We start from the raw sequence: 19,761 nt of genomic DNA, 5'->3' as shown, positions 1-19,761 counted from the left end.
TAAAAGCACAGTTTAGACAGGAAGAAGCTCTCTCTGTGGAAGCTACTTCATGGTGGTAAGCTAAGGCTAGTCTTGGCTATTTGCTCTGATCTCTTCAGCTATCAGCTGTATTTGGCTCTGTGTTTCTTATTTAATATGACTGTTTAGAAATTTGTCTACATTTGGTGCCCAAGGTGGGTAAGAATTTGTACTAAAAATTAGAGCAATGGGAAGTGGGGCATGTTGTGATTTTAAATATGACATTTGAGTGAACATGTTAAACAAGTTATTTCTGTGTGGTTGTCTCAAGAACAAAAATCCCAAGTTTTCCAATATAAGTATATTGTGAGCATGACGTTATAGTTCTACTTCCTCTAAGGTCACTCTTTAAAATATACTTAATTTGCTGGGCGGTGATAGCACACGCCTTTATTCCCAGAACTTGGGAGGCAGAGCCAGGTGGATCTCTGTGAGTTTGAGGCCAGCCTGGTCTACAGAGCGAGATCTAGGTCAGGCACCAAAACTACAGAGAAACCCTGTCTTGAAAAATACCAAATATATGTATGTATGTATTTATGTATTTATGTACAGTTGGTGAGTGTAGGAGCCCATGGAGGTCAGAAGAGCAATCCAATTCCCTGGAACTGGAGTTACAGACAGTTGGGAGCTACCATGTGGGTGCTGGGAATCTGGGTCCTCTGCAAGAGCAGTAGGAGATTCTAACTGCTGAGTCGTCTCTTTAGCCTCAAAGACTACTCTTCATTGTGGAAGTTTTGAAAAACAGAGGTTCCAAAATTTGCCTACAGGGTCTTACTTTCATAGTAGTTTTATAGTGATGTCTTTCTGTAGCTGAAAGTTTTCCTGTGTCCCACCTGGTCCAAGGTCAGGACAAATCTCTCACCTGCCGGTCCCGCAGCTGCTCGGACCCAAATAAACACATAGGCTTATATTAATTAAAACTGCTCGGCCATTAGCTCAGGCCTACCACTGACTAGCTCTTACACTTAAACTCAGTCCATTTCTGTTAATCTGTATGTCGCCACGTGTTCTGTGGCTTTACCTGTGTGCCATAACATGCTGCTCCCTGGACAGTGGGCTGGCATCTCCTGACTCAGCCTTTCTCTTCCCAGAATTCTCCTTGTCTGCTTATCCCACCTATACTTCCTGCCTAGCTATTGGCCAATCAGTGTTTTATTAAACCAGTGTATAAAAGCATTATCCCACAGCATTTCCTCTTTTCTGTTTAATTAAAAAGGAAAGTTTTAACTTTAACACAGTTAAAGTTTTAACTTTAACACACAAACAAAGAACAGGAAAATTTTCAGCTACACCTTTTCTTTCCTTTTTTTTTTTGAGACAAGGTCTCTCTATGTAGCCCTGGCTGTCCTGGAACTTACTCTGCAGACCAGGCTGGCTTTGAACACAGAGACCCATCTGCCTCTGTCTCCCAAGTGCTGGGATCAAAGGTGTGTGCTGCCCATCCTTTATAGTGATGTCTATTAGTTGACTTACAAATGTGGTATAGTTTTCCTTTTGGCCTCTTTTAAAGAAAATCCATACCCTCAGGTATTTTCTGCAATTGTACTCAAAGATAAATCTATAAGAGCACAGGTTTGAAGTAGCAATAACCAAGACCTGCCAAGTGTAGCAATTCATGTTGGAGAGCAGGTGGGGAAGAATGGGGGAGGTCAGTGGAATCATAAGCCTGCTTCATGTGTGAAGCATGCAAAGACATGGCAGTCTTTATAAATAACCTTCAAAAAGGCTCAGGTGTTGTAATGGCATTGACTTATCAGTCACGTGCTCTCCCTTGTGTTGGGTGAGCCTGGTCCGTGGCTCTGCAACACCAAGAGAAAACCAGAAAGGAACAAACAAACACAAAAACAAAACAAAAATTGCTGTGTCCTTGAGAACAGCTAGAAAGGGAAGCATTTCTAACAGAAGTTACTAGTGTTTACTCCATGTTATAAAAAACGCCTAGAATGAAAGCGGAAAGCCAGCCATGCAGCCATGAGAAGCTCACCAGTGGATGGACGGCACCAGCCATTCAGCCATGGGAAGCTCATCAGTGGAACGGACGCCGTGCTCTTGGAATTCTCAATGGTGACATCTGGCTTTGCTTTCAGGGCTGGCCCAGTTGGTTTCTGCTGGATGACTGCAAGAGCTAGACTTGATGGTGTCTGTATCTGCTGTCATTTGTTCTTTTACACGGAAGCCCCACCTAAGGGGACACTCAGGAACTCCAGGTGGTTGCTTCAGTGAGGATTCTCGTTGACTTCTGCTGGATGTTTAAGTTCCTGATTGGATGCTACCTACCTTTTGTTTGCTCTCTCAATTGGGCGGCCCCAGTTTGCCTCTGCTGGATGTTGTGAGCACCTTGAACTGATGTTTTATTTTCTGTTGCTTCTATCTCCTCCAGGCTATTTAATGTCTTACATTTGCTTATTGTATTCTTAATAAACTCATTTGTGGCTACCGTAGATCACTCTCCAGACCTCACAGGTGTCTAGGTAGAAATTCACTTTCTGGGACAATTTTTCCTTGCAAGGAATGTTTCTGGGAATCTAGGACTTTGGGTGATGATGAGGGTGTTGGAAGATTTAATTCAACATCTATATAGTAAATTTAAGTAAAAAGCAAAATAGACACTCTTGGTAGGAATGTAAAGTATTATAGCCATTGTGGAAAACAGTACGGAGGTTCTCAAAAAATAAAATAAATACTGTGGTATTCACTTTGGGGTATTTATCCAAAGAAAATTAAATCAGTATGTCAAACAGATACGTGCACGCATATATATATATATATATATATGTATATGTATAGTATATAGTATATACATATCAAAACATCACATTGTGCAGCATACATATGACTTTTGTCAATTAAACCTTAGTAATGCTAGACCAAATCTCATGCAGTTCGTAAACTTCCAAATAGATGAAAATTTCCATGGTAAATAAGAACATAATACACGAAATTTACATTTGGAAGAAAACCTAAAAAGTGCTGCCATTTCCGGCGAAAACTCCAGACTTTGAGATACTACTACTTTTCTACGTTTTTAGGAACTTAAAAAGAAAAATGCGCCAGTTTTGTGGTTGCCGTTCATTTCTTGCATTTGAAGTACTCTTCAATGACATCTTTGGCCTGAGAGTCTTTCCCATAGTTCTTCACCACCACACAGCTGCAACCTATCACTTTACGGGGTCTCCCCTTCCGATCGATTTTGCAGAGGCCTGCCCATTCCCCGAGTTTCCGGCTGTCATCAACCTTCATGAGGTGGGTCCGGTGCTCGGCACAGAGGGACTCCACCAACTTGATGTACATCGGTTTATCACAATTGGTGGCGAGCACGCACAGACGGGCTTGGCCCTTGCCTAAGGCTTTGACAGCTTCGTGAATTCCTCGCGCGAGGCCGTCGTGGGCCAGGGCGGTCTTCAGCACCTCTCTCAAAGCCGTGTTGACGTCCATTGCACTTGCAGCCGCCGCCGCCGCCGCGGTGGTGCCTTCCTTGGCCACGGCGGTGGGTCACAGGTGGATCCGATCCGGGGACGCACGCGAAGCCCCCCCCGAGCCCGTGCGCAGAAGCAAGGCGCGTTGCGAGGACTCAATCCTTCCGAAACCACTCGACAGCTATGGAAAACTACGTTAACTTCCGACCTCAGTCGCAGGAGGCCACGAATTCCCAGTCCTGCGGAGGCGGGAAGGTGGTCAGGTGACCACCGAGAGGACAAAAAATTAGGGGCGCCTCGGGCAGAGGCCGCTCCGTGTGGGGGGCACGTAGGGAGGATGGGTGGCTCGCGGGGAGCAAGGGTGAGCCTTCTCGTTATTATTACGTAACCTCGGCTGCTTCTGCGGGAAAGCATCTGGGGGGCGGGCGGGGAAAGTGGACGGCCTCCGCAGACCGCACCGGGACCCACAACCACCGCGGACGCCGCCGCAAGCTTGCGCCAGCATCCCGTGTGCCCTCGCTCCATCGATCTCTGACTCTTGTTTTGCGTTGGCCGATTCGCCACGACTCGGTGTCAGAACGTAACACTACGACGTGACGGTTTTAATATAGGAGAAGGGCTCACTGTTCAGAAAAGTGGAATCAGGAGACACTCCATTTTGGTTTCTAAAGACAAAAATTTTTTTTGGGGGGGACGGGGGTTATCGTTGTGGAGCCCACTTCAGCTCCGCGTGCTGAGGCTTTGCGTCGAAAACGCCGACGCGGACGCCCAGGCCCGTCGTGCCCCGGCGGCGCGCAGGCGCAGTAGCCTCTCGCCCCCAGGTCCCGCCCCCCTCCCCCGTCCGGGTGGACGACGTGGAAGTTGCTGGCCGACCTGGCTCGGAGGCGTCCGCCTGGGAACCCGAGGCCCGGAGCGGCGGAGGTGGCGGCGCCCAGGCTCCACTAGGACTCGCTGCCGAGTCCCGGCCTGACTCTGCGGATCGGCGAGGGCGCGGCGGCGGCTCATCATGGGTGAGGAGCGTGGGGAGGGCGGCGGGCGGGCGGCCGCGGCGGGGCGGGGGAGGGGGGGACACAGCCGCAGGGCCACGGGCGACCGAGCCACCGTCACCCGCCGGGGGACCCCGCCCCCCGGGCCCGGGTCTCTTCCCCGTCACCCCGCGTCCCCGGCTCGGGTGGCTGGGAGGAGCGGGGCGTCGGGCGCCCGGCCCCTCGGGTGGCTTCTGCGTGGGCGTCGGGACTGCGTCACTTTGAGAAAAGCCCAGGCAGGCCAGGTGCTGCTGTGGCTCCGGGCGCTGCTCGCCTGCTCGCCTGCTCGCCGGCTGGCACGGTTGGTGGAATTGCGAAGTGGGAGGTTAACAGCCGGCCAGTGCGTGGGTTTTTTTTTTTTTTTTTCATCGCGATTCGCACGATTTGCTGTTCCCCGGGTGAGGGAAGGCCAGCGGCGGCCCCAGCGCACCCCTAAGGTGACGCCCCCAGGACAGCTGGAGCCCTCTAGGGAGTTTTCTCAACAGGGATCCCGAGCATCCTAATTCTGTTGGGTTGCCTGTCACCCTTCAGTGTTGGTTTTCCGCCTCCCTTCTACGCGTAAAAGGGTTGAAAGGACTTTGTCGGGTCACACCCATTCTTTTCCCAAGGTTCTGTGTACAGTGTGTGACATCTCTTCTTCCTGTCTTCGTCCCTTCTCCTTTCCGTGTGTCCGGGTGCGTGTGCGCGCACGGAGCACGGGCTGTGTGGATTGAAGTCAGCCTTGAGCATGCTAGGCAACGCCCTGCTGCTGAGCTGAAGTCCCAGCCCTTTTAAAACTTTGAGACAGGCTCGCACTAAGTTGTTTAGCCTTGAATTCAACTCACGCTGTAGCCAACTCAAGACTCACGGTGCTTTAGCCTCTTTAAGTAGCTGGTACTATTAGATCACTAGCCAAAGGCCTTGCCTTTTATTTTTAAGATTAAATATATCCTGTATATAATGCATATTGAGCATATTCTCCTTTATATTCCCCCACTTTTCCCTTTTCTCACTTTATATTGTGAATCTTTTTTTTTTTTCTTTAGTGACTTTTGAAGGCAAAGAGTTTGTGCACAAATACTTTTATGTTGCAGGGTGACTTGGGTACATAATGTTTCCTGGAAATATTTCATAAAATATCGGATGAGTCTTACTGTCTCAAATGAGTTTTCTAATGCATTCAGGAAACAGAGGCAGGTGGATCTCTATGAGCTCAAGGCCAGCCTGGTCTACACACTGATTTCCAGGTCAGCCTGGGCTACAAAGTGAGACCCTGTCTCAAAAAATACTCCCCCCAAATAATAGTAAAATGACTTTTCCACAGTAGCTGTTATTAGAAAAACAAATCAGCAACAAAATGTATTTTGTCTTGTGTGGCCATCAGAGTCTCTTGTGGTAGTTTTGTGGGTTAGTGGGAGTGTACCAAAGGCGCTGGTACTGCATGTCCTGCATGTCCTGCATGTCCTGCATGTCTGATTAGTGTATCTTCTGCCTCCTGACAGTACTTGGGACCTGAGAACATCACTTAGTACTTGTTTGCTGTTGAATAATGTATTTCATTGGAAGCAAAAGTGTCTACCTGTGCATCCAGGGAGATGTTTTGCTATTCGATTAGGCATGTAGCTTTCAAAAGGCAAGGTTAAATGTTCTGTGACCCTAATTTAAAAGATGACATTAAGTACGTTTTTGTTTTTATTCTCTTGTAGGTGGCTTTTTCTCAAGTATTTTTTCCAGTCTCTTTGGAACCAGGGAAATGAGGATTTTAATTTTGGGATTAGATGGTGCTGGGAAAACAACAATTTTGTACAGATTACAGGTTGGAGAAGTTGTTACTACTATTCCCAGTAAGTATTGGTTTGATAACTCATTATAGAACTTTTCTGGTTTCTGTCTTAATACAATTTTCTGAATAAATTAGTCATATGATAGGTTGATAGGGGTTTGTAAACTTTTTGGAAAAAAAATGATACTGACAAAACTTTTTTTTTTTTTTTTAAATGAAGAAAGAAGCATGTTGATGTACTTGGTTCCTATCCAGGCAGGCAAACAGATGTCTGTTTAGAGCTGTAGTTGGCTTAAGTCACTAAATCTTTATACTTAATGAAGATACTAAATATCTACTGGCTTTGACCAGTAAGTAAATGAAGTGTACAAGGTACTTTGCTAACTGTGTAATGAATATAGAGATGTTAAATTGGTGGTGTTGTATATAAAGTACATTTTTTTCTGCATCCTTTTAGTACTTGAATCACAGTGTAGTTTCTCCTGAGTAGTTCTGTAGATCACTTTTAAAGATGGAATTGTAGAGGCTGAGTGTTGAAATGAACGGGTTACCTGAGAACTAAGAAGAAACACCTGAACTTTAACTCTGTTCATAGCCTTGTTATTCTTGCTGTCTTAGAAAATTATTTGCAAATAGTCCTATCTTACTACATAGGGATGCTGTTGATGTTTATACTTTTTCTGTTGTTGAACTAAATTTATAGAGTAATACATTTAAATTAAATTGAGGAATTCATATAATTTGCTCAAGATTTTAAACTGTGTTCTGAATGACTGTCATTTTGTCACTAACTCTTCCAGGATTGTTTGTTTGCGTTTATGGAAGAAGGTTTGGGTTCTGTAGCATCTGTTATTTCCTTTTGCAGTTTTTTCTGCCCGTTTCATTTCCTTTGACTCTGACTTCTCAGACTCTTCTCTCCGTCTGGGTAGCTTTGGTGACGTCACTTTGCAATCCCAGTCCACACAGTGGATGGACTGCAGTGTGGGCTGCTGTCACCTCTGCCCTTTGCACATGAACGCTGCTCTTGATGGTGAGGAACAGAGCTGCGTCTGTCCAGTTCTGAAGGAGAAGGAACTTGGACTTGTTTCAGTGTGTTACGTTTGCTGTGGTTTTATTTTTCTGTTGTAATGTGCATACTTGCCCACCAAATACATCATCTACCAACACAACGTTAACAGGGAACAAAAATCAGTGGTTACTGGAAGTCGTTTTTCACTCTGACTTTTTTTTTTTTTTTTTTTTTTTTTTTTTTGATTTTTCGAGACAAGGTTTCTCTGTGTAGCTTTGCGCCTTTCCTGGGACTCACTTGGTAGCCCAGGCTGGCCTCGAACTCACAGAGATCCGCCTGTCTCTGCCTCCCGAGTGCTGGGATTAAAGGCGTGCGCCACCACCGCCCGGCCGACTTTTTTTTTTTGTTTTTTTGAGACAGGGTTTCTCTGTGTAGCTTTGCGCCTTTCCTGGAACTCACTTGGTAGCCCAGGCTGGCCTCGAACTCACAGAGATCCGCCTGGCTCTGCCTCCCGAGTGCTGGGATTAAAGGCGTGCGCCACCACCGCCCGGCCGACTTTTTTTTTTTTAAGCTTAGGAAATGTGAGCAAACTTTGTACGTGTCCACACTAAGTGTTTTAAGCATCATTTTCTCTCTCGTTTAGACTCCTTTTCTCTGAAAGTAGTATCTGGTCTCAGCTGTGTGGTGCCAGAGCTACACCTAGGAAGGATGGTAGACAGAAGGGGTGAAATATAGACCATCCCAGTTGTGACCTTGTTACAACTGAGCTGTTGAGATGTCTGCAGAGAGTCTGTAAGGTTGCCACCTACAGAGAATGTGGCTCCTATAAAGTCATTGCTGTGTCCTCATTGAATTTTAGTTTTTAATTATAAGTCTTTCGTTATAATTTTAGTTTTTATTATCTACCAGAACTTCAGCTCTCATATCTATAACTGTACTTTTCAAATAAAACTTTCTGAAGATGCTGGGCAGTGGTGGTACATGCCTTTAATCCCAGCACTTGGGAGGCAGAGACAGGTGAATCCCTGTGAGTTTGAGGCCAACCTGGTCTAAAGAGTGAGTTTGAGGACAGCCAGAGCTGTTATATACAGAGACCCTGTTTCAAATAAACAAACAAACAAGCAAAAACCTTTCTGAACATTTGTATGCTAGTACTCAGGGAAGTTTAATAGACCGCTAGGACTGGGAAAATTGCTCAGTAGGTAAAATGCTAAGGATAAGAGTTCAGTCCCTAGGGCTTATATAAAAACAGACTGCATATGGTGGATGCCCAGGGCTCGATGGCCAGCCAGCCTAGCCTCCTTGGCTAGCAAGAAACACTTGTCTCAAAAAAAAAAGGTGGGCAGTGACTGAGAAACAGCACGGTGTTGTCTTTGTCCTCTGGCTTACATACTCTCACACACATGGGTGCCAGCAATTGTGTTAATAACATGCACAGAGTGGTCACGAGGTCTTTTTGTAACCTGAAGGTGGTGCTGATCTTGTTAATTTTGTGTGTGTGTGTGTGTGTGTGTGTGTGTGTGTGAATATGTGTATCATAGCATATTGTCTTAAATGTTATAATAACCCAGCCCATAATGTTTGAAAATTAACAGCAGTTGCTAAAACTCAGTGAAGTTGGAGACTTTGTAAAGGGAGAGTGTTAGTCTATAGTCTACATCTACTATTGATTTGATTTCTCTTTCAGCTATTGGATTTAATGTAGAGACGGTGACATACAAAAACCTCAAATTCCAAGTCTGGGACTTAGGAGGACAGACAAGTATCAGGTATGCTGTAAACACCAGGCTTAACATTTACTGGCTCTTTTTAGTGCTGACAGTACTAAACCAAAATACGTCTCTGTTGCAGAGTAGATAGGGGTCTGGTTGTTTAAATGAGGTGGGATTTGAAACTAGGAATTTCCTTAGAGCATCCAGTAATTGAAATCTAAGGAAGTCAGTTTCTCAGACAATCTCTTAAGTGAAAATCGGAAACCGGCCCCTGGTTTAGTTTTGTCTTGGCCCTCCGAGGACGTTTGGCACCCGTACACGGCCACGCAGCGGTGACGTGAGTACAGGTGCCCCGTGAAATTCAGTGCGGCAACTGGACTGCGTGACTGACTGCGTGACTTAGGGGACCGCTCAGAGCAGTAGTGAGGTTGCTGTTCAAAGGTTGATAGTGTGCGGGGCACACCTTTAATTCCAGAATGGGAGTCAGAGGCAGGAGGATCTCTGTGAGTTGGAGGCTCTTCTGGTCTACAGAGCTAGTTCCAGGCCAGCCAGGGCTACATAGTGAGACTGTCTCATAAAAGACAAAAGAAATATATGTATTTCTTCTTTTGTCTTTGTAATATATTCACTAAATACTCTCCCATTCAGTAACTCATTTAAGTCACTTTTGAGATTACTTCTGATTGTAGCCAATTCTACTTCTGGTTGTCATCAGTGATTAAGGACATATAAAGTCACATTAAAAATTCCAGGCAGTGGCCGGGCGGTGGTGGTGCACGCCTTTAATCCCAGCACTCGGGAGGCAGAGCCAGGCGGATCTCTGTGAGTTTGAGGCCAGCCTGGGCTACCAAGTGAGTTCCAGGAAAGGCACAAAGCTACACAGAGAAACCCTGTCTGGAAAACCAAAAAAAAAAAAATTCCAGGCAGTGGTGGCTTACGCCTTTAATCCCCAAACTCGGATCTGAGTTTGAGGCCAGCCTGGTCTACAGATCAGAGAAACCCTGTGTCCAGGGGAAAAGGCAAACAAACAAAAGCCATCCTTTTCTTGTAAGGGGTTCCTGGTTAAAGACTTGTAAGTTACAGTCATCAGGTCTGTGTACAGTTTTCCTATCGGGGTAGTTAGTATTCTTTGTGGATTAATTTCTATCTTCTCAGCCTGAAATTCAAACTTACTTTGAAGCTGTAATTTTGGGTCTATAATTTAATATTTATCACTCTTCTTTCAACCTAGTGATACCAAGTGTGATGCAAGATGCATTTCTGTCAGAAACAGCAAATCATAAGGCATTATTCTGCACAGAGTGGAGCAGGGCTGGCATGTAATCACCATCTCCCTGTCCTTGACCCAGGTCCAACTTGGAAATTGACATGTCAGGTTTTTTGCTCGGGATAACATGTTTTCCATTCTTGGACTTTCTTTAGGCCGTACTGGAGATGTTACTATTCAAACACAGATGCCGTCATCTATGTAGTTGACAGTTGTGACCGAGACCGAATTGGCATTTCCAAGTCAGAGTTAGTTGCCATGTTGGAGGTAAGCAAACATTTAAATATTAACATTAAACATTTAAATGAGGAACTGGAGGAATCACTTACATTTGTTTACTTTTTCCTATATATATTATCATGTGAAAAACACGCAAGGATAGTTTTCCTCTATTCTTTTCCTATCTGTTTTATTTCTTTATTTGTATGAGTGTTTTGTTTGCATCGTTTGTGAGTACCATGTGCATGCTCGGTGTGAATGGAGGTCAGAAGAGATTATCAGATTCCCTGGGAGTGGAGGTGTAGATGATTGAGCCAATGTGTGGGTGCTAGGAATTGAACCTGGGTCCTCTGCAGGAGCAACAAGTGCTCTTAACCACTGGGCTAACTTTCCCCACCCCTTTAAAGATTTATTTTTTAAAAAATGTGTGTGTGTGTGTGTGTGTGTGTGTGTGTGTGTGTGTGTGTGTCTGTACAGATGGTTCTCCACCACCTGTGTGTCTGAAGAGGCTGGAAGAAGGTGTGCCTGAAAGTGGAATTATAGATGGTTGTAATCTACCATGTGTATCTGGGAACCAAACATGGGTTCCTTGCATGAGCAGCAAGTGCACTTAACCAGAGCCCTCCCTCTTTCCCAGCCAGCCAGTCAGTCAGTCAGTCAGTCAGTTGGTTAGTCTGTCTGTCTCCCCATTTTTTTTTCTTTTTAAAAAGTGCACATTACTTCCTATTCCAGAAGTACAGTTGGAAAGATGATGGATGGAATAAAAATCTAACCCTATAGCTTCCTGTAAGGTAGATTTCATGATTCCCTGAAAGTTCAGAGCTATTAGCTTGTGTGTGTGTGTGTGTTTGCATGTGTACACACTTGCACATTGAGGTCAGAGCACAACTTTGTAGAGCTGGTTCTCATCTACCTGTATGTAGGTTCCAAAGATGTATATCAGGTTCCCATACTTAGGCAACTTTTACCTGTTCAGCCGTCTTACTGCCCCAATAGTATGACTTCTAAAGGATTTATTTTTGTCTGTGGTTTGTGTCTGCGTGCACATATATGTGGGTGCATGCTCATACATGTGGGTGCCCTCAGAGGCCAGGAGAGGGTGTCAGCTCCCCTCGGGCTGGAGTCCAGGCAGTTGGGAGCCACCTGTTGTGGGTGCTGGGAACCGAACTCTGGAGGAGGAGCAGTGCTTTTAGGCACTGAGCTGTCTCTCCAGTTCCGTCTTTTAAGCTGTCTTACCTTTGGCCAGTTTCGAAACGTTGTGCACTGAGAAGTGTGTGTTTCTGGGTTGGCAGTTGCGGCTCTGCCCTGGTTACGGAGTCTCTCCTGTCACTGTTTGCAGCCCAGCAGCCGCGCTGAGCTCCTCTCTGAACCTGCGCTTGCGGCACCCCCAGCGCCAGCTCCTCGTTGCTTCTGTCCCCATGTCTGCACTGGTGCCCTCTCTAGTGAGGCACGATCTTGCTTTGCATCAGTTTTGTTTGCTTGAGACAAGGCTTTGCTCTGTAGCCTTGTCTGCCTTTGAACTCACAGACATCCATCCACCTGGCTGTCTTTTAAGTGCTGCGATTAAAGGCCATAAGGCCTTGCAGTTCATTTTTTTTTTTTTTTTTTTGATGGTATTGGGGGTTGAACTTGAACTCAGAGCCAGCTCAAAAACTCAATACATTTACTGAGATCATCAAATTTAGAGCATTCGTTAAATAAAAGACTCAAGTAAATATGCTTCAGTTCACTAATAACAGCCCAGTAACATTTGCTTTTGAAAATTAAATGGCTATTCCTTTTCCTACAGTTCTAACGTATCCAGCTATTGATGCTTAAATACCAGTTCTGGCTCCTTGGTCCCGAGGTGCACTAGTTACTGTTCTGCTGCTGTGGTGCGGCAGCACACGGAGGCCAGTACAGGAGGGTCAGTGGGCTCGTGGTTCCAGACGGTCGGATTAGAGTCCGTGACGCTGGGCGGGCTGAAGGCAGGGCAGCAGAGGCAGGAAGCCGAGGGCTCACAGCCTCAAGTGCGGCCGGGAACCTGAGAGAACACACCTCACTTCCTCTCAAAGCCAGCCCCGTGACTTACCTTCGTCCATCAGGCCACACCCCTAAGCCTCCTCAAACACCCCCAGTGGGGGCCAGTGGATGCCGGAGACCCTCCTTACACTTCTTGCTCTCTTTAACTCTCATGACTGGTTTCCATTAATTAATTACTGTTACATATAATGGAGTTTTAAAACAGCAGCTTTATTTAGGCCTGGTTCACATTATATCAAGTATTATTTTGGAGAAACTGATAATTTAATTTATAATTCTGGAGTTGTGCAAGATTGTTAGGAGTCATTTGCAACATTAGGATTTGGTTTATGAAATCTTACAGAGATGGGTCTGTAATTATAGGGACACACTTCTGTTCTAGTACTGGGGAGGCAGAGGCAGAGGATCGTGAGACAAGACCATCCTGGACTACACAGTTCAAAGACTTATTCAAAACCAAGGTGGGGAAGGTGGGGAAGGTGGGGTGTAGCTCAGCAGAGTGCTTCCCTAGCTCACTCTGGAGAAAACAAAACCTTACAGAGCAAGAACTGGGAGTCACGTTGTTAGGAGGTAGCTTTTGTGTCCATCAGCAGACACTGTTATGTGAAGTGTGGGTCTAGTGCCAGTTTGTACTGTTCACATTAAAACATACACACAAAGCACTAGGTTCTTACCTTCTTTGTGTACATAAATACATTCCAAATGAAATAACTAATGTGTAAAATACGGAAATTAGCTACATGAATGTGTAGGTGGATAAGCCTGAGATACTTGGATTGGGAAAGCCTTTCTGAAACAGTGGGAGGATTTACAAAAGAAAAGATAGGTTTAATTGTAACTCACAACCCTCAAAGTTCAAGTGTGCTAAATACCAACAAATAAAATAGGAAGTCAGGACTGACTGGAAATCAGGATTGATTAGTGGTCCTGTTTTTTTCTGAGATGAGATCTTGCTTTTAGCCTCCACTGGCCTGAACTTGTTTGCCGTGTCCTCAGGCTAGCCTCGGACTTGACTGACTGCCGTCCTTTCTCTTTCTCTGGTGTGGTTGGATGCGTCTGTCTCCTTAGCATGCGCCAGCTGTACCCAGCAGTGGGTTTCTTTACATTGCCCTGCGTGTACACACTGTGTGTGTTTATGTGCACTCCCTCTCCTCTGCGTGTACACACTGTGTGTTTATGTGCACTCCCTCTCTCTCCTCTGCGTGTACACACTGTGTGTTTATGTGCACTCCCTCTCTCTCCTCTGCGTGTACACACTGTGTGTTTATGTGCACTCCCTCTCTCTCCTCTGTGTGTACACACTGTGTGTTTATATGCACTCCCTTTCTCTCCTCTGCGTGTACACACTGTGTGTTTATGTGCACTCCCTCTCTCTCTTCTGCGTGTACACACTGTGTGTTTATATGCACTCCCTTTCTCTCCTCTGCGTGTACACACTGTGTGTTTATGTGCACTCCCTCTCTCTCTTCTGCGTGTACACACTGTGTGTTTATATGCACTCCCTTTCTCTCTTCTGGTTCTCTCACTCCACCAGCCCCTTCCTCCCACGGGCCTCCCTTCCGTGTTCTTGTCTTTTTTCTGTGACCCAGTGCATTTCATTAGAGATGTTTACAGGAGTACGGATACACCAGCACACACTACTCTTCAACACAATTTAATGTTGGTGTTTTTCCCAATTCAAGGGTACAAACTGATGAAAGGATTTTTCCTCTATTTTATTTTTTTATTATTTTTTTTTAATTTACTATTTCCTTCCATTTTATTTAGGAGGAAGAGCTGAGAAAGGCCATTTTAGTGGTGTTTGCAAACAAGCAGGACATGGAGCAGGCCATGACACCCTCAGAAATGGCCAATGCACTTGGGTTACCTGCTCTGAAGGACCGGAAGTGGCAGATATTTAAAACATCCGCAACCAAAGGCACTGGCCTTGATGAGGCCATGGAATGGTGAGTGTCTGTGTTTGAAGCCAGCTGCTCGTGCATACGGCGAGCTTCCTGTGGGGTAGTTTTTATTTTTCCCCAGACAGTGTCTTGGTATACAGCCCAGGATCTGATCCTGCTTCAGCCTCCTTAGTGCAGGGACCAGACAGTGTGCGTTACCACACCGGCCTATGGGCAGTGCTGCCTTTCTTGGGGATGCCACTTAGATAGCAGCGAATAAACACCCCTTCCAGCCTTTTCTCCCGCTGTCTGCCTGAGTAAACGTCTTCACTCCAGCCACACTCACATGACTGCTATTACTAGGTAAGCTGCCCCTCTGCTTTACGTCCCCTTCCAGTTCCGAGTCCTTCAAGAATTAGGATAAGGCTTGCTTCTTGTCAAGAAGATTCTTGACAGGCATGGTGGTAGCTCATCCCTTTTGTATCAGCACTCGGGAGGCACATGCAGGAGGATCACTATGGGTTTGAGGCCAGCCTGGTCTACTTAGCCAGACCAGCTGAGGCTATATAGTGGGACCCTGCTGCAACCCTCTTCCTCCCCCCCCCCCCCCCCCGAAAAGATCCTCAAGTGCATCTGTGATCCCACTGTCTTACCACACAAGTGAAGTTATATGCCCTTGTCACAGACCAGTGACACACGCTTGCTCCGTTAGTCTGTAATTGTTCAGTAGGTGTGTCTGCTCCAGGTGCTTGAGAATAGAGATCAGTTTCTACCTCTGAACTGTGCATGTACACATCCCAGCAGTAATAGCAGACTATAGATACCTGAGATCTATATCAAATCAAATTTGATGGTGCCTGCCTATGATATCAACACTTTGGAGGCAGAGGCAAGAGGGTCAGGAGTTTAAGGCCACCTTTGGCTATGTGGTGAGTTCAAGGTTAGCCTGGGGCTACTTGAGACTCTGTCTCAAAAAAGAAAAAAATAAATAGAAAGAAAAGAAAGAAAAATTAATAGATACTTGGGCTTTTTCTTTAATCTGTGTTAATATTTGTAATCTCAATTGTGAAATTTATATTGTAAATGTTCATGTTTTATACCTGGAAGTTAGTTTTGTTAAACTATTGCATTTTCTCTCTGCAGGTTAGTTGAAACATTGAAAAGTAGACAGTAAGTCCACTCACATCAGTTCCTGTGAACCAAACGCTACATCACATACTCATTGGAATCAGCCGGAGTGCTTCTGTGACTGTTAGGACTGTGTGATTGCTGGCTGTACAGAACTACTGACACCATTTGTAATAAATAGAAAAAACAAGTATTTGGCAAGAGGGTTAGCTTGATTGAATCACCCAAATGGTTTATGTAATGTAAAATAGTCTTCCTTGCTTTCTTGTGTTAAGGTATATATTCTATTTGTATGGAATTCTTACACAAATACAATTCTATTAAAGAATGTACACTCTTGGGGGGAACCCTCCTATTTTTAAATTAGTGGTTGCATTTTGTTTGTATGAACACTACTATTTAGCTCAGACTTTTTTTCCCTTAAAATGAATTAAGGCTTTCCAAAGATTAGTCTTAGCAAAGTAGATTAGAAATATAGTGTGTGTAATATAATCATCACTTGCCTAACTGACTAGTTTATATAAGCTATTCCACTTAAGAGTTTTTGGTTATAGGCATGAGAATTATTTTGTTGGCTCACTTTACTGACGTCATTATTTTACAATACTTTATACTTGTCAAAGAATTTTATATATGTTGACCTGAACATTGTATCAGACACCCTGTGAGAAAGGCACGGTTCTGCTGTGTTGCTTTCCGAGGCCCTATGTGACGTGGGATAGAGTCCAGAGTCAGGCTTCTGGGTCAGAAATTTGTGTTATAAATCATACTGTATCTGGAAATACCAATATGGGAATGCAGACACCCAGGTGTGGTGGCACACACCTGTAATCCTAGGACTCAGGAGACAGAGGCAGGAGGACCAAGAGTTCAAGGCTAGCCTCAGCTTTGTGGTGAATCTGAGGCCAGCCTGGGCGCTTGAGACAATGTCTCAAAACAAAAATAACAACCAACCAACCAAATTATGCTAAAGTAGTTACAGACATTCAAAGTAATGTTTATATAAACTCTTGTCTATGCTAGTAAAATGATAAATGATACAGTCAAAATGATCCCAAATGGCTGTATTTCATGAGTTCACAACACAATAAAAAACTTAACATGAAAGGAAATAAAAAGTAATTTTAATAAGTATTAACAAGATGTCTTTACTGTCTTCCATTCATTTACCTTTTTCAGTATTAAATTGGTTAAAAATAAGGATCTTACTGGTTCTATAGCAAAAATTAAATATTCCTAGCTTTAAAAATTAGACATAACTGCAGACTTAAATTTGTCTTCAGAGGAGGTTTCCCAAGCTGATAATCTAGCACGCACTTAGCAGCGGTGCGACAGTAATAAAATAACATAGTATTACTAACATTGGGAGTTCTTTCAAACATGGACAACTGGCATTTGAAAATCAGATATTGCTAGAGACGTGGGCTCTAGCCTCCCTCCCACATACGGTCGTTTTTGTGGAGGTAAGTGGAGGAATGCACTTTGCTCCTGAGGGATTTTTATTCTTTGGAGCTAGCCCAGGCTGGCCTCAAACTCCTGGTAGTGCCGAGGTTGTGGCTGCTTACTGTCATGGCCAGCTAGGAATTCATAACCTTTTTGTTCCTGCTTCTGTTTAGTTTGATTTCTTTGAAGTCTTTTTAGGGACCCTCTTCCTCCAGGCACAGTTATTTCCAATAAAGCGAAACAAAAACAAGGCTTTTGTTTTCCCTTGAATTCTAGTACCCATATACGTGGACATCCCCTTCCACTGGAATACATTCATACTTAAGGCTGGGGAGGTGGCTTAATTGTTCGCTATGCAAGCGTGAGGATCATCGTTGGATACCCAGCAAGCATGTAAAAAGCCAGGCATGTCTTGAACCTCAGTGATGGGGGCCAGTCTAGTGAAATGGCAAGGTCCGGCACTGAGACCTTTATCTCAGAAACAAGATGGAGTACTAGATGAAACTCAAGTCACCCTCTGACCTTCACATCTGCACACAGACAAGTGCATCCCTCACACCCTTACACATATACCACGCAAAAAAGTCTAAAGTTGACATAGGATTATATTTGTCAGCTAGACAAGAGGCACTGCAATTTGTAGTTTCCTTCTGGTCAATGGCAATAGCACATACGCTGAGTTACTATGTTTATTCTTAAGGTGTTAAGTACTCCCCTGATTCTGGGACACTGGAAAAATGGTGTGGCAGGCACATGCTGCCTGGCACACAGCCCCCACCACCTCAATCTGATCATGATTCTGCTGATTTATCACATATAGGCTAGGATATATCCTGAGTTCTGATGCTGATGTTTACAAAGTTTTTTGAATACTAGAGTGTCCGTGTGTATGTGTGTGTGCACAAATGTGTGTAAGAAGCTCGGTAAGGGAAGTATTTTGAATCTTGCTTCTACATTCCACATCTCCTTAGGTTATTTACTGAATGTTTCATCTATAAAATAGAAACAATTTTGAATCTCAGAGATAGTATCAGAATTTAGATGTTTGCCAAGTACCTAACATACAGGATGGACTGCTTTACAAGTACACTGGGCACTGAAGAATATCTCGACAACGTTGAGTGATGAGCAAATGATGTGGCTGGACAACTAAAAACAGTTTCCTTCAAATGTGAGTCACTGCAGACTTATGTATATTCGACCTTAGAATCAACTGGTAGTTTCAGTGAAAGCACATACTAATATTTGTTTCTTGTTGTTTGCCCCATTTAAATTGAGGCATTTGCATATAAGCAAAATACGAAAACCTGGAACTCCAAATCTTATGAGTATTGCTAGTACAATTTAAGACCTCTGCCACCAACATTATGGGTTTAAATTGTGTTCCTTCTCAGGACTATCTTTAAACACTGACATCATTCTCGTTATCCATATGTGTGTGTGTGTGTGTGTATGTCACACACACATATGTATATATGGATAACAAGAATGGCTTCATCATATAGTATATTTGCACATGTCCAGATTCTTAAGTTTATTATAACACAGTGGTATTCTATTTTTCTATGACTTGCTTTCCCCGCTAACAGTTTCTAAGACTCGCCTATATTGATGTAACTAGCTCATTTTCTCTACTGCATTTCTGTGAACAAATATACCTCTATTCATCTATTCTCTTGTGTAACTCCTGTCTGTGGTACCGTAGTTCTAAGTTTCTCTAAATAGTGGATTACTGGGCTGGAAGCCCACTCATCTTCAAGTTCATAGTTAATGCCAAGCTGTTTTCCAATGTGCTGACTTCTATTGCTCCACTAGGTACCTAACACCTAATGGTCAACCTTATCATAACAGTTTGGCTAGGAAATACTCCTTTATTATATGGGGAGTAGCGGTGAAGGAACTCACTCATGACCCAGGGTGGCAGTTGGTGGTGGTGAGGCTAAAGGCAATGATTACTTACCAACTAGCATGTAAGTTCTAAGGCACTGGTACAGCCATTATCAGCTGACAGTTAATGGTAAAGATCATTTCTGCTTCTCTTCTGTGGACCCATTCTTTTGCCACGTTTTCTATAGGATCACCAGCTGATCCATAGTTTACTCATTACATATTCTGGAAGCAAATCCTTGAACAGTGGTATATGGAATATGCCATATCCCAGTGTGCACCTCTTTAGAAGCACCTTTAAAACAAAAACTTTTATTTTTGTGTATGTGCGTATGCCATGTTAGTGCAGGGTTCCTTAGGGACCAGGAGAGGGCATCAGATGCCCTGGAGCTGGAGTGGCATGGCTGTGAGCTGTCCGCCATGGGTGCTGGGAACTGAACTGGAGTCCTGGGAAGAGAAGCAACTGCTCATAACCACTGAGCCACCGGAAGGAAAGCTCCTTATCCATACAGTAGAAATGACCACGTTCTGATACCGACAGCATTTTTATGTCTTTGAGACATACAGGCCAAGTCCTTATTTCATCCTTTTCTAAAGGCACCTTGCTTTGTTGGTTCATTGTCTTATCTTCCATGTAAATCTTAGAATTGGCTTTATTAATTAGCTTAACATGAATTTTTGGGGTTTTGCTCCCCTGCGTAGTCAACCAATGGGATGAGTTTGGGAAAACAGCATTTTATACTAATCCATCAGCATGGCTATATCTTTCTGTTTGCACAGACTTCTCAATGCCTTCTGATAGTATTACAAATACTTTGTTTTACTTATTTATTTATTCCTAATATCTCCTTTTTTGCATATAGATATGTGTGTGTGTGTTATCCCCATTTTAAATGATCTTTTTGTGAAAAAGCTAAGCTTTAAACCATGTCATTTAGTATCATATACTTTTTAGACAATGAAGATACAGGAG

The 19,761-nt window shown here is 44.1% G+C and overlaps 2 protein-coding genes across 4 annotated transcripts; one reads left to right on the top strand and one right to left on the bottom strand.

The window, feature by feature from the left end:
• Window positions 1-2,926: 2,926 nt before the first annotated feature.
• Window positions 2,927-3,493, bottom strand: LOC131895069 (small ribosomal subunit protein eS12-like). The gene has a single exon (XM_059245481.1). The coding sequence runs from the start codon at window positions 3,451-3,453 to the stop codon at window positions 3,088-3,090; it is 366 nt and encodes a 121-aa protein (XP_059101464.1). The 5' UTR covers window positions 3,454-3,493; the 3' UTR covers window positions 2,927-3,087.
• A 370-nt stretch (window positions 3,494-3,863) lies between these two features.
• Arl1 (ADP ribosylation factor like GTPase 1) lies at window positions 3,864-15,821 on the top strand. 3 transcript variants are annotated; one of them, XM_059245326.1, is made up of 6 exons: window positions 3,864-4,444; window positions 6,145-6,282; window positions 8,918-8,999; window positions 10,365-10,476; window positions 14,218-14,396; window positions 15,474-15,821. In XM_059245326.1, exons 1-6 carry the CDS (start codon window positions 4,441-4,443, stop codon window positions 15,502-15,504), a joined length of 546 nt encoding a protein of 181 aa, XP_059101309.1. In that variant the 5' UTR covers window positions 3,864-4,440; the 3' UTR covers window positions 15,505-15,821. The 3 variants fall into 3 exon arrangements, with proteins under 3 accessions (XP_059101309.1, XP_059101311.1, XP_059101310.1); XM_059245328.1 differs by lacking the exon at window positions 3,864-4,444 and adding an exon at window positions 4,672-4,760; XM_059245327.1 differs by lacking the exon at window positions 3,864-4,444 and adding an exon at window positions 4,760-4,784.
• Window positions 15,822-19,761: the final 3,940 nt, after the last annotated feature.

Source organism: Peromyscus eremicus, chromosome 18, assembly GCF_949786415.1.
Source record: "Peromyscus eremicus chromosome 18, PerEre_H2_v1, whole genome shotgun sequence".
NCBI classification, from domain to species: domain Eukaryota; kingdom Metazoa; phylum Chordata; class Mammalia; order Rodentia; family Cricetidae; genus Peromyscus; species Peromyscus eremicus.
Note: the sequence above shows the minus strand (reverse complement) of the source record. Positions and strands in the feature narration are given on the sequence as shown.

Coding starts and splice junctions, on each gene's coding strand:
- LOC131895069 (XM_059245481.1), bottom strand. CDS start 3,453: ATGGACGTCAACACGGCTTTGAGAGAGGTGCTGAAGACCGCCCTGGCC.
- Arl1 (XM_059245326.1), top strand. Junction 6,283..8,917: donor AGTTGTTACTACTATTCCCA/GTAAGTATTGGT, acceptor TTTCTCTTTCAG/CTATTGGATTTAATGTAGAG. Junction 10,477..14,217: donor AGTTAGTTGCCATGTTGGAG/GTAAGCAAACAT, acceptor CATTTTATTTAG/GAGGAAGAGCTGAGAAAGGC.